Source organism: Anomalospiza imberbis, chromosome 8 (assembly GCF_031753505.1).
Source record: "Anomalospiza imberbis isolate Cuckoo-Finch-1a 21T00152 chromosome 8, ASM3175350v1, whole genome shotgun sequence".
Lineage (NCBI taxonomy): Eukaryota > Metazoa > Chordata > Aves > Passeriformes > Viduidae > Anomalospiza > Anomalospiza imberbis.
In genome coordinates, this window is record NC_089688.1 from 31,007,065 (window position 1) to 31,019,985 (window position 12,921).

The window sequence follows — 12,921 nt, forward strand, 5'->3', positions numbered from 1 at the left end:
TCCGAGGCATTTTTGGATCAATGTAGAGAGTGCTGCTCATGGGGCTTAGTGAAACAATTACAGCCCTCCTGCTGATTGCCTTTGTTTTGTCCCACGAATCAATAGATTTATCCACTGTAAATGTCAACGTGTTCCTGCTCTCCCAGGTCACTCTGCAAGGCAAGGAACAGCACACAGCACTTGGCTAAACGTGCCCCTGAGCTCCTGTCACTGATAAATGTCTCCCTTTCTAAGAGGACTGAAGGACTGAAAGATGCTCGTATGTGCAGAAGAGAAACGGAGGGCACAACGACAAAAGGGAAACACAAGGGGAGTGTGGATGGAGCAGCAGCTGCTTAAAAGCATCAGAATCTTCAGGCATACAAAGTGCATTCCTCTCTGTATTGAAAGGTGTGTTTTGACTTCACTCCTTTGGACTGATGGGTTTTCTTTAAGAGAGTTCTGTCTTTTCAGGAATGTTCATTTTTAATTTTAGCAAATCTCATTCTTCTATTTAATTGTTCTGCCTTCCCCCCCACAGTGTAAATACTACACTATTTTTATTTCACAAAACAAGGCAATAAAAGAAAAATATAATGTCTTAAAATCTGACCAAAATAAGCAGAAGCTCCAATTTCATCATACTGCACTGGATTTCTGGAATATCTCCATCCCATTAAACTGGATGAATACAGGATGAAAACTTCCTGAACACAGGAGGTTTGAGAGGATCCCCTGGGCTGATTTGAGGTGAGGGGTGTCAGGAATGATCCAAGGCCAGGCTGGATGGGGCTTTGAGCAGCCTGGTCTCGATGCAGATGTCCCTGCCCAGGAAAAGCAGTTTTTCACTCCCTTTTCCACAGCCAGCTTAGGAAGGAGAATGTTCAGCACATCTGGGATTTTATGGACTGCAGAAATTTCAGGGATGAGGACAGTCTCAATTTGAGGACACACAGAGCAGCTGCTGCAGCCAGACCTCCTCCAGGTTTCTGGGTGCTACAATAATGTATTTGTATGAAAAATAATACTTATTAAAATTGGGAACCTTGCTTTTTCAGCTGATGTGTCTTTGCTTTTCCCTTGAGCAACAGAGACAAATATAGTCACAAAACAAATGGGTTGCAGTGCCCTTGGCAATGAGGTGTTGCAGTCTCCTGACCTCTTATTTCTCTATTAGAAACCTTATTTTGACATCATTTAACTCCCTGCAGAGGTGAGCAGGAAATCCTCATATCAAAGCAAGGTTGAGAATGAAAGAGGAATATGGAGAGAGCAGAAAAATAATGCACATTAGACATTATGAATGCACATGTTTTGGTTGGAACATGGAAAGCAGCAGCACCAAAAGCATTTGGGGACAGGTAAATCTGCCAGCTGACCCCTCTGTACTTGTCCTGTGGATCTTGATTTCAATAATTTACTGGTAGTAAAACATATCTAATAAATTCAGTGTTATAAAATCGAGATTATTTGTCTTGAAAAAGCTTTTAGTCCTGATTTTTAACACATTTGTGCTTCATTCAATTAAAACACCACTGAACTTTGTCAACCCCACCTGACAATTTATTTTTTTCCTGATAGACCCCAATTAAAAGCAGAGTAAAAAATTAAACTCAGAGTGAGATGCTAATAGAAGAGACTCAGAAATTCTGGATACTCAGACAAGAAGTAACTTTAATGCTACAATGACCTGCACAGGCTGGAAATGCCATCTGGTGGTTGCAGGTTCAGAGCAGTTAAGGAGAGAAAAATTCTGTTTGCTGGGACAGTGAGGATTGGATCTCCACCATATTTTACTGAAGTGAGGTAAGTCAACAGCAAAGAGGGATCTGTGTTAAACAGGAAAATCAGTTAGAATAGTGATTATAATTTTGAAAATTTGTAACATTTCTTTGCCAATGTAAAACACTGAAATAATTATTGCTTCGATTACTGGAGCAGCTGGCACTAGGGCAAGCACTAAAAAAGTGGATCAGTGGGACAATACTTAAGAAAGCCCAATAAATTATCTTAAACCCACACATTTTGGAAAGGTAATTGTGATTTCTTAGTTTAGAAAAACCACAGCAGGCTGAGCTGGCAACAGTCCCCAAGAAGGTCTGGTGCTGCTGCAAGAGGAACCTCAGAGGTGGCCCTGCAGGGGCAGGACCAACCAAAGCAGGGTCACTGCAAGCTAAAGGATGAAAATTAGATGGAGGATATTAAAACTTTCAATATTTCAGTATTTACTGCACAGAATCAGTCCAAGGAGCTCTGTTAGAGATGAATGCACACAGTGAGGGATCCTCTTGGGGTGATGGATGTGTCCTTGCTCTGCTCCAGCCTGGAAGAGACAGGGGAGAAGCAACAAACCCTTCTTGAAAGCCCCATCCAGCCTCCACTTTCCTGCTCCTGTGCAGACATGGAGTGAGAATTCCAACAGGATTCATGTGATTTCATCCCTTAACTCAAGCTTGCTGCCACAACTGCAGTGCACTGCCCTTCATTTCCTTTCCTGTTCTACAATGCCCCATTGATTCTTCCTGGACAATGACAATCAGATGTCACAGACAAAGGGAAATGAATGAAATCTGACACATTTATTTAAGCCTGCAGCGGACTAAATTATAAATAAATCCTGCTTTTTCTGCAGCACAAAGGTTGCAGACTGACTGTCCCTGTGGACTCTGCTCTCTTCTCACTGCTTAACAGACTTTCCAACACTTTCTTTTGTCCTGATAGCAATCTCTCAGCAGGACTTTTGGCAGACACATGTATTATGTGTCAAAACTGAAGTGGAAATAACTGATGGGAAGTACAAAAATCTGATGGGAATAGTTATAATAAGGAGATGAATAAACATCAAAACAGTAAAACATATCCAGAAAGAATACAGCCAGAAAGCTTCTGAGCTGCTGCTTGTCTGAGATCAGCAGTAGGGGCATTTTCAGAGTTAAGACTGTTCTGTATTAATACAGAGAGCATTAATATATGCTGAACTCAGGCTTACATGTTAATTTAATTAATTTCCATTCTTGTTTTAATGCTGTTAGAAAACAAAGCTCTCATGAGATGAGCTTTAACTGTACTATAAAATGCATACAGTAGATTAATTTCTAGAACACATTTATTTTGAAAGCCACTGACCACAATTAGCTACATTTAGGATGAGTTACTACTGCACATCTGCTCCTACAATCCGTCACTTTGACTAACTTTAAAAACTCCACATCATTTGGCAAGTGCAAAAGTAATTCAGCATTTTGCACTCAGTCTGTGTGACTGAAGGTACAGCTCTATAAATATATTGGTAGAAGATGCAGCTAGAATTCTTTGGGAAATGCTGGTGATTCCCTGAAGAGTGATGATTTCTGCCCTGAAAATTGCCTCCACCCTTCCAGATGCAGAGAGACATCAAGGCTTGAGTGGAGAGTGTGATCAGGACAGCACATAATACAGGTCTGGAGGATTATCTGGGACAACCAGGATGAGAAGGAATTCAAAAACATGTGGCTGATCAGGCTGGAGCTTCAGAGTGATCACAAGGCAAAGCAATTCAAAAAGATTGATGGATGTGGACTCCACAGGAGCAATGGGACAGAAAAAGTCCCACCAACATTTCAAGCCATGCTGGTGATGGGCTTTGAGAAAAGTCTCCTTCAGGTATCCAGAATTAGCTGGAATTCTGCCTCATTCAGTCAGAAAAGGATGCAATGTTTGGTTATCTTTATGCACACAACCCAAATTTCTGTGTGGCTGGTTTGGCTCCTTAATTCAGGGACAGGTTTTTGTTCAACCAAGCTGAACTCAAATATATAGCTTGTCCTGTCTAATCTCCATTTGTGAAAAGTAATTTTATTTTATTTTATTTTATTTTATTATTTTATTTTACTTTATTCTACTCAGAAAAGAAGTATCAATTCTATTTCATGCAATCTCTTCATTTATCTGGCTGGCTGGAACTAAAATTTCACTCCAAAACAGGTCATGTGTTTTGGACGTGATTTGAAACTTGCAAGTTATCTCTCCTAAAAACTGCTACCCTTTGATGGATTCTTTGATTTTGCTGTTCACTGGACACTTGGTCAATCTCCAGGATAATGAAATTCTTACAAACTAATGCAGAAATCACCTTCAGAGCTATTATTTCTCGTAATAATTCACAGAGACTGGAAACAACTTTATTTTCTACACTTGCAAGTCAAACAGGCCTGCTAAAAAGCAATTACAAACTCAACATGCAGGTTCTTGAATTTACTGACACATGTTGATGCTGGACATGTGTAAGCTTCCCATTTCTTTCCAACTAAAACAAAAAATGGCATTTTTAGCACTGGTCACAACTCTGCATTTTCTTGCCACTGCTTTATGCTCATTTATCAACAGATAACAGAACAAGGCAACATTACATTGGAGATGGACTCTCACAAACCAGCTACACACAAAAAAAAAACCTTTTATAAAATAGTTTGTGCTAAATTAAATACCTCTAAATTCAGTAATTGTCAATTACAATATATTAAATAATATTGTAATAGTGGTGAATTTTCAGCTCCACTGAAGTCACAGGCAAAATTTACCCAACTTCATCCTCAGCCCCTGTCTCCCTTCCAAAAACAGGGATAGAGGTATCAGTCCTCAAAAATACTGCACCAGTTTCCTTCTAAAATAACACTAAAGTGAGTCAGATCTCAGCAAACCACAGGAGATGAACTCAGTTTTGGAGGTAATCTCAGTGTCGCCTGGTTTTGCTTTTCAATGCAAACCCATGTTTGAGTTGAGCAGGAGCCAGGAGCCCAGTCTGCCGTGTGTGTGCTGCAGTCCCAGGGGAGGGCAGAGAGGGAAAGCACCAATTCAGACCCACAGGAAATGGTCATTTACCTCCAGTGCTCACACTAAGGACAACCTCAAGCTGTGCTCACTTTTTAGGTTTATACTTCTCTCACTTGCCTTTAACTGCGGTCCTTAAAAGCTCCCCAAGAGAAACAGAGCAACAGATAAAAGTCTAATCCAAGGCATATCAGTAACAAATACGGGCACAAAGAGATGGAGCTCTGCAGGAACTCTCAGTGGGGACATGAAGTCTGCTCCCTTGAAACTGAACAGAAACTTTAACTTCTCCAGGAGCTCAGTGAGGCCATCATTAAATGGCTTTGATAACCTTTAAGATTTTGCAATTCATAGTGAAATTCCTCAGTGCCTGTTAACTGATTTTATATCACACAAAAAGGTTTTCTCATTTATTTTGGTTGTGAGCCATATGGGCATCACCACTTTTCAGCACATTGTGTAGACAGAAAATGTTACACTATCTGACAGAGTGGTAGAAGTATTTTCTCCACAGAAAGGAATTCTTCATAATAATCTTCATGAGGATTATTTAGTGTTTCTCCCCATGGCAGGAGGCTGAGGTAAGGCATGGACAAACTAGAAGGTACAGTGCAAAGAAACCTCTCAGTACCAGGCCACAGATAAACACACACCAGATATGATGCTGACGTGAATGACCATTTCTGCTGCAGACTGGGAGCAGATCAATACTGTACAGCCCAATTAATAAAACATAAAATGACTTTTTAAAGTTGTTATTGAAGCTGTACAATCAATAATATTGCAGTATACACTAATTTCATATCAAACAGATAGGAAATACAAAGTTAAACCTGCATTGCACTTGATTCCCCAAGTTCTTACATCTGCTCCACATAAAAATTAATGATTAGTAATAGTGGCCAAGTGTTTAAAATTAAATCAATGAATCCGTGAATGACAGGAGATGTAACCCTCAGAGGGTAAAACTGAATTTGTTTCCTTTCTGGGGGAAAACCACCCACATATCCTTGAATAAAAATCTTTGTTCAAAGGCTAACAGGAAACACCAAGTTGATTCAAGGTAAATACCAGCCCCTGTTATCCAAGAAGATAAGAAGCACAAATGCATTGGTAATGTTACAATGTTGTAATACATTACTGCATTATACAACAGAGTTATTTCCCCAAATTCCTCCAACTTATATGACTTAATGAGGACACAGACAACGCTCATATTTGAGATAATAAAGTGCTTTCATAAAGGATCACAACTTCCTGTGTTTCCAACAGAAGTATTTACTAAAATGTTATTAAAGATGTTAACCCATGAGCCGCTGCACCAGAAACAAAGCAGTCAATAAAAAAGCTGGAATATGGTATTTAATTATTCCTGTACAATTCTACAGAAAAAAAAAGCACCTGCAACAAAACCCAGCAGTGGTACCTTATGTCTTTTTTTTTGTTAGCATAGTTCTGAAATGTGCACTGAGAGCTGCAGGATGAACCTCCAGAGCTCTATTTCACATTAGCCATGTGCATTGAAATACCCCACTCTTGTTAGACAAAGGATAAGGCCTATACCAAAAACCACTGTGCCACTTGGCTGCATATCTTTGGTATATTTATAGTGCAACTGTTCTGCTTCTTCTCTGAAGGGGAAAGTTTTCCAAAGCACTGCATCCCCTGCCAGCGAGAACCTACCACTCCTACACTCACTGGGACCTCTGACACTGACTTACTGCTCTAAACAAATGAAGAATGTGCACTGAAAATAATTCCTTCCTGTTTTTTAAACATACTGCTGAAATAAAATTGTATCATGCTGGAAAGTAATAGCACGTTTTAGTCCTCTTGCAAGATTTTAGGAGCATACAAATGCGAGCACAAATTTCACAGCAATTTTTAACAACAGATACCCAAGGTGCTATTTGAAAACATCTGTAACTTAATGATTCTTAATCTAGATTTAGCCAACCTTCATCTTTACAAAAACAAAAAAAAAAAGACACCTGTTTTTCATTTTGCTTAGATACTTAGAATTATTCATAATGCATAGAAAGGCTAGAACTACTTAATTAAAATACACTGCAAGTGTGTTTTCCTAAACTTATATTGCTAAAGCCTTGCCGTACTGTAAGATTTATTGGAGTTGGCCTTTGCACATAGTACCATGTATTGACACAAGCCTGGCTATACACCTGTGTTTCAGCCTATCTGAGGGGACACACCAGCACACGACTATGGTACAGATCACCCAGTGGCAGTGCAATGAAGTGTAGAGCCATTGAAATGCCATCTCGTGGGGTTTCAGCTCCTGAACAGCAGCATTCTCTCTGAACAGGTCTGTCCCACCAGGCTTGCATATTGCTGGACGCTGGCCTCGTCACTGGGCCCCTTCCTCCTCTTCTTGTACACGCTGTAAGGCATCACGGTTCTCTTGTGCAGCACCCTCACCCTGCCCAGCTCCTTCAGGCGACCTTCATCGACTGCAGAGGCAACCAGAGAACACAAAACCAGTTATTTACAGTGTCCACAGCACCTTAATTTATGCCTCTAACTTCAATATGCAAAATGAGAACTGCATGAAGTAAGAGAAGTCATCTGCAGATGAAAGCTGAGCTGAGCTGCAGAGCGTTCTTGGATCATGGCTGGCAACAAAACCCAGCCTGCAAAGGAACTGTGTCTGCAGTGTGAGAGGTAAATCCTGCAGCACACATTTCTAATGGCGATGGATGGCATTTCTGAAAACACCTCTACTGCTGTATTTAAAAATTCACATTCATTTAGTGCTCCTGGAGCCAGAAGTCAAACTCTGTCTGGGAAAAACTCAAACAGAACTGACCAGGGGAGACTTGTCATTACAGAACCCCTTGCAAAACCCACCACACCAGATGGGACAAAGGTGTCCAGCAAGGAAACCAGCAAGAAGCCTCCAGGCTGCTTCTTTAGGTAAGCATCAGGCAATAAACCACCTTCCCAGGTGAAACTCCCTGGCCCTCCAGCCCCAGTCTGCTTTTCCCTCAGTTAAACTGGTTTCTGAGTTTCATTCTAGGGGTAAAATGTCCTTACTTGAGTCTGATCCCTGAGCTCTGTAGATCAGCAGGGTGAGCAGTGCAAGCACTCCCTGGGTAAGTACAACACAGTTCCTCTTCAAAGATACACACACCACAGTTAAACCTTATTTCCTTCCCATACAGACCCCTTGTGCCTTAATTTACCCAAAATCATACACATAAGAGTGTTGCTGAACAAGTTAAAACTTCCTTATTTTTATGAATCCCATTGATGCTCCTACTGCTGAACAGTAATGTTATATAGCTGCTGTGTGTCAGAAAAATTTGCACTACAGTGCTAGAAAACTCTTTAAATAAACTCAGAGAACATGTCACACATCTGAGGCCACTGCTGGATAAATTAGTAAAATTATTACAAAATAGTGGGAAAATAAATATTGGACTTTTCTGAACTTTAGGTTCAAAAAGTCACCAAGAAGAGTCAACCCAGAATCGGAAACATGAGCTTGAGAATAGAACCATATAAATTCCAGTAATAATAGAGATGTTTACTGGAATGTCAGTATTTTGGGACATGAACTATGCAAAGACTTCATTTGGACCTTTTTTCTGCTTTTAATTAATGCTTCTTCATGTTTTAAAGGAGGCCCTGAAGCTTTTTTCTGTGCAAGACATTCTGAAGAACCTGCTCCTGTTCATCCACAGAAATGACCTATAAACTTTTTTTTCTGCTGATTGCCTGAATTTAGTATGTGAAACGTAATGAAGGCTGCTTTACCAAGTTTGGAATGACTTCATTACTTTTATCGGTGTTTTGATTCCTGACATGAAAGCACAATGTGTTTCTTAAGACTTAACTGGGAAATCATGGTTTGAAGGAAGAAAATCTGAGTAGTACTTGCTAAGATTGTGCTCCCCACTAATTATTGCTGGCAATTGCTTTAGATAAACACCAAGTCAAAAACATTTTATGGCTTTCTCTCCCTCTTTGAAATCCATCAGGTTTTTGATGTGTGGCCAACACCTCCCTGACATCCCAACAGGTTGGTTTTACCACCAGCCCTTCTGCCTCTTCTGTTACATCCTCCTTGCTGAGAGTTCACCAAGGGAAAAAAAAACTGCAAGTTTAGCTTCTGGAGGTGACACAAGTGTAAAGTTATTTTAAATTCTTAAATTGGAAAGTTTCTATTTACTGCACCTCTAGACTGACTGCCAGTCTGTGTCCTGAGATGGATTTAGGCCAAGCTGAGCCCTCACAGCTCCGTGCCAAAAGCTCCTTAGAGCTGTTCCCTACTCACTGTTTGATACTCACTGATTTCAAATACTCCCAAAGCCTGATATTGTGGGTGAGTTCATCTTCTGGCTGGCAGTGCTGCTGGCCCCAGATTTGATTTCTTTGAGAGACTAAAGCTACTGTACCTTGGCTTCACTGCAGCCTTCCTGGCTCAGCTGAACTCTGTTCTTGCTGCTCAACATTTGTGTCCTTCCTCCACTTTTACTCATTGCAATGAAAAATAACATTCCAAATTTCTACAATGATTACCTGTTCTTCCACTGACTCCCCTCAAAATCAAAGCTTTAATAACAAAAATAACCTTCTGTGAAAGTACTTAAATGTACATAACTTAAACTCCATCTGTAAAAGAAACCTTTTACTGAGATGTTAAATAATCTCAGGTACATAGCTAAGCTTTTAGAGATGGCAAATAGGAACTTGTGTCACTATCATAACAAATCTGAAATTCAATACTCAGCCACCTTTCAGTTGCTGCTGGTCTGGAGGCAACATCATGGGAATTCAGGAAACTATTCCCTTTAAACACAATTTGAATATAAGCAGAATAAATTTAAAATAATTTAATGGAAAATGATAGCAGATTGGGCTCTGGCACACTTTAACAAAGAAGTTACTCTCCCAATAAGAAAAATTAAATATCTGCTCCTGCTGAGTGGCACACAGTAGGATTTTTTTTCTATTCAAGATGATGCCAGTTGAATTCAAACAGGTCTTCCCTGTGTGACTGATGCTGGGATACAGCAGCAGTCACAATTCAAAACGAGACCAAATGCTTTATTAAAAAGAAGTTCCTTGCTGAAAAGAAGAAAAAAAAAACAACCCATCCTTCTATTTCCAAGCTTTAGTGAAGAAATTTTATTTAGTGACTTACATTTCTGGAAAGACCCTGACTGATCAGATAGTAGAACAGTATATTAGGGCAATTTTGGTAATTTCTGTAAACACTGAATACAGTACTGTTACCATTAAAAAGTTTTTTAAAAAGTGCTTATTTTTTATCCTCATTATTTTTTATTCTCATTTTTCACCTCCTGAGCTGTTGATTTATTGCAGTCTACAGAAGAGACAATGTCATTTGACACAAAAAATATACAAGGCTTCATCCCTTAATTCAGTTACATCTATCAGTACAGTCTGGATGGCAGATACACAAAATACAGAGCAATCAATTATGTAGATTGAAAGTTCCTGTAATTTTAGGAAACTGGGCAACTACAGCTGCCAACTAAAAATAGAAATATTATCCTGTAAGTCTCAGAGCTAAAAATACAGGTGAATTCTTACTGAATAAATTAGCTGTCACTTCTTTCTTTTCTCCCCCATACTCCTAAAGCAGCAAATTATTTATGCTGCAGTTGTCTACTGAAATTTGAATATAGGAGAGATTTCACTTCTAATTCAACCTTGCTGCTGTGACCCCATAAAGACTGCACAGAGGTGTTAAAATGTTCTGTTCCCAGCCCCATAGCACTGTTAAATGGAATCCACATATGGAGGATTTCCTTTCTGAAAACACAAAGCGTATCAGACACGTTGCTAAGTGCCAGCAGAAAACAAAGCAAGGAGCAGGAGTGACCCAAAGCCTCTCATGCAATGGGGTGTCTTGGCAGGCTCTGGTCTGAGTTCCTGACCCAGCTCACTCATCCACCTTCACCTAAAGGGCAGCCTCAGGCTGCACTCACCCAAAAAAAGGCTCCCACACTCCAGGGATAAGGAGGAACACAAGGAACAGGAAGCCTGACCAAGTCCTGCACAGTGCAATCCTTATTTCTTCGCACAACCCAAACCAACGTCCCCCTAAAACTACAAGCTCCCTCCCCAGCCACAACATAATTTTCAAATGCTGATAAGCATTCCTGCTGAAATGCCAGCATGAAATAAGGAGGAGTGATTTCAGCTTTTTTATTCACAGCAATAGAAAGCTGGACAGCAGTGTGCTTTTTAAAGAAATCCACAATTTCATGGTCGGGATCTTTTTCTTACAGCTCAGGGGTGGATTAGCATTTTTCTAACGTTATTTGGGAAAGCCCACGTCCAAATATTTTTATTCTTCACATGCATTAAGCTTTATTATTACTCCCTAATATAAGCTGAAGTGAAAAACAGCTCCATCTGGTCAGAAAGCTGGGTAAGCACATGCAAAGCTGGACAAGTGAGACTTGGAGAGGAGAGCGAGCTCTGCAAAAGCCTGAGAGTCAACACCACGCTGGAAAAAGGGTGATGGCTCAAAGTTTCTGTAGAAAACTATTACTGGACCAGCTTTTTGGTGGTGGCTGAGTTGGGCCAAGCTGGTTTTGATGAACAGTGATGTGGAAGGGCAGCCAGAGCTGCAGCATCCTGTGCTGCTCCTCTTTAGAGCCATGGCACCTCTTCCCTCCTCCCCTTGGACAGACTCCTCACAAAAATGACATTTTTTAATTTCTCAGGGGTATAATCCAGAGATGGAAGCAATCTAACTTTCCTTTAAAGTGCTTTTTTCCGCTTACAGGAAAACAAGTGAAGAAATAATTAAAAGTAACATGACAAATGTATTGACTTTCCTATTTTCTAAATAGGAGAAAGGACAACTGCCAATTTCCAAAACAACCCACATTAGTCACAGGAAAATATTTCCTCTATTTTCTGTACAGAATGGACTCAGAATTAGCAAGAAGCCTAACTGAGGACTGCCATACCTAACTCACAAAAATAAATGTGGTACTTCTGCTAAACTCTGAAAGTATTCTGTTTCTGACCATAAGTTTAATTTTCTTTAAATGCTCCTTCAGCTCCCTAGAATGATGGAAGTATTTGTTCATCATCACTTTGTAAATCTGCATCCATATTACACAGAGACCCTGGATTTTTTCCCCCACCACAGCAGGATAAAACAGTGAAAGAAAGAACGGAAAAGGCAAAGAAGCAACCAAATTCAAAAATTAAAATATTTAAATCTGTGTCATTAACTGAAACCTGTGATTCACTTTAAAAGCAGACAATGAAGGAAACTCACATTATAAATTAAATTTCCATTTTGTTTAAAAATGGAATCTCAAAAGAATTATTTTACTTCTAAGCATTAAATCTGCAGAACAAAAAGTCTGAAGATAAACACTTGACAACTGCTGCATTTCCAGCCCATGGATGTGCTGGGGATTGATTTTGTTTCATGTTGCTTGTGGTTTTTAATTTTCAATTTTGATCCACTGAGGATTTGCATAATTTTTAAAGATGAACAGAATGTTCCTATTTTTACAATCAAATAAAAAAATTAAAAATTCAATTTACAGGAGATTAAAAGTTTCATGACACTCAAGCTTTCAAACTAGTTGTAAAATGACAAAAAGAAGCACCATCCCTAGCTGGCTACACTATGGTGATGTTAGTTTATATGAGAAACACTACAGCTTTGTTGATTTTTTTTTTTTTTAAAGAAAAGCTACATCTGGTTTACATGACCTTGTCACAGTTAATGATCAATGATTTTAAAACAAAGAAACTGCAAAAGGAAGAAACACATTAACTTTTCAAATTTTATGACTGAAACATAGGAGATATTAATTACTGGAAATCAAAAATTACTCTACCACGGTCAGAAGCCAAATCTTTCTGACCTTTGAATTTAAGCTCATTTCTTACCCAATTTAAAGCACAGTTTCTTTTGTTCACCAGCAAAGTATAGGATGTCATCCTCAAAAACAAAAGGGCCAATTGGCAATACCCATTAATAGTCATATTTATACAAAACAGTGAACTGAAATGTGCTTTTTCTCATATTGCTTCTTTCAAACTAGACTCATGCATTAAAGAATATTAAAGACCCCTATGCCTTGGGGTACAAAAATACTAACTCAAACCAAA

At 39.4% G+C, this 12,921-nt stretch overlaps 1 protein-coding gene across 5 annotated transcripts in view; it reads right to left on the reverse strand.

Moving 5' to 3' along the window:
• Nucleotides 1–4,117: 4,117 nt before the first annotated feature.
• ATE1 (arginyltransferase 1) overlaps nt 4,118–12,921 on the reverse strand; it is a 69,983-nt gene continuing 61,179 nt past the window's right edge. For all 5 annotated transcript variants that reach the window (XM_068198248.1, XM_068198243.1, XM_068198245.1 and 2 more), the window contains one exon: nt 4,118–7,256. In XM_068198248.1, the coding sequence (XP_068054349.1) occupies nt 7,078–7,256 (179 nt within the window). In that variant the 3' untranslated portion in view covers nt 4,118–7,077. The remainder of the gene's footprint in view (nt 7,257–12,921) is intronic.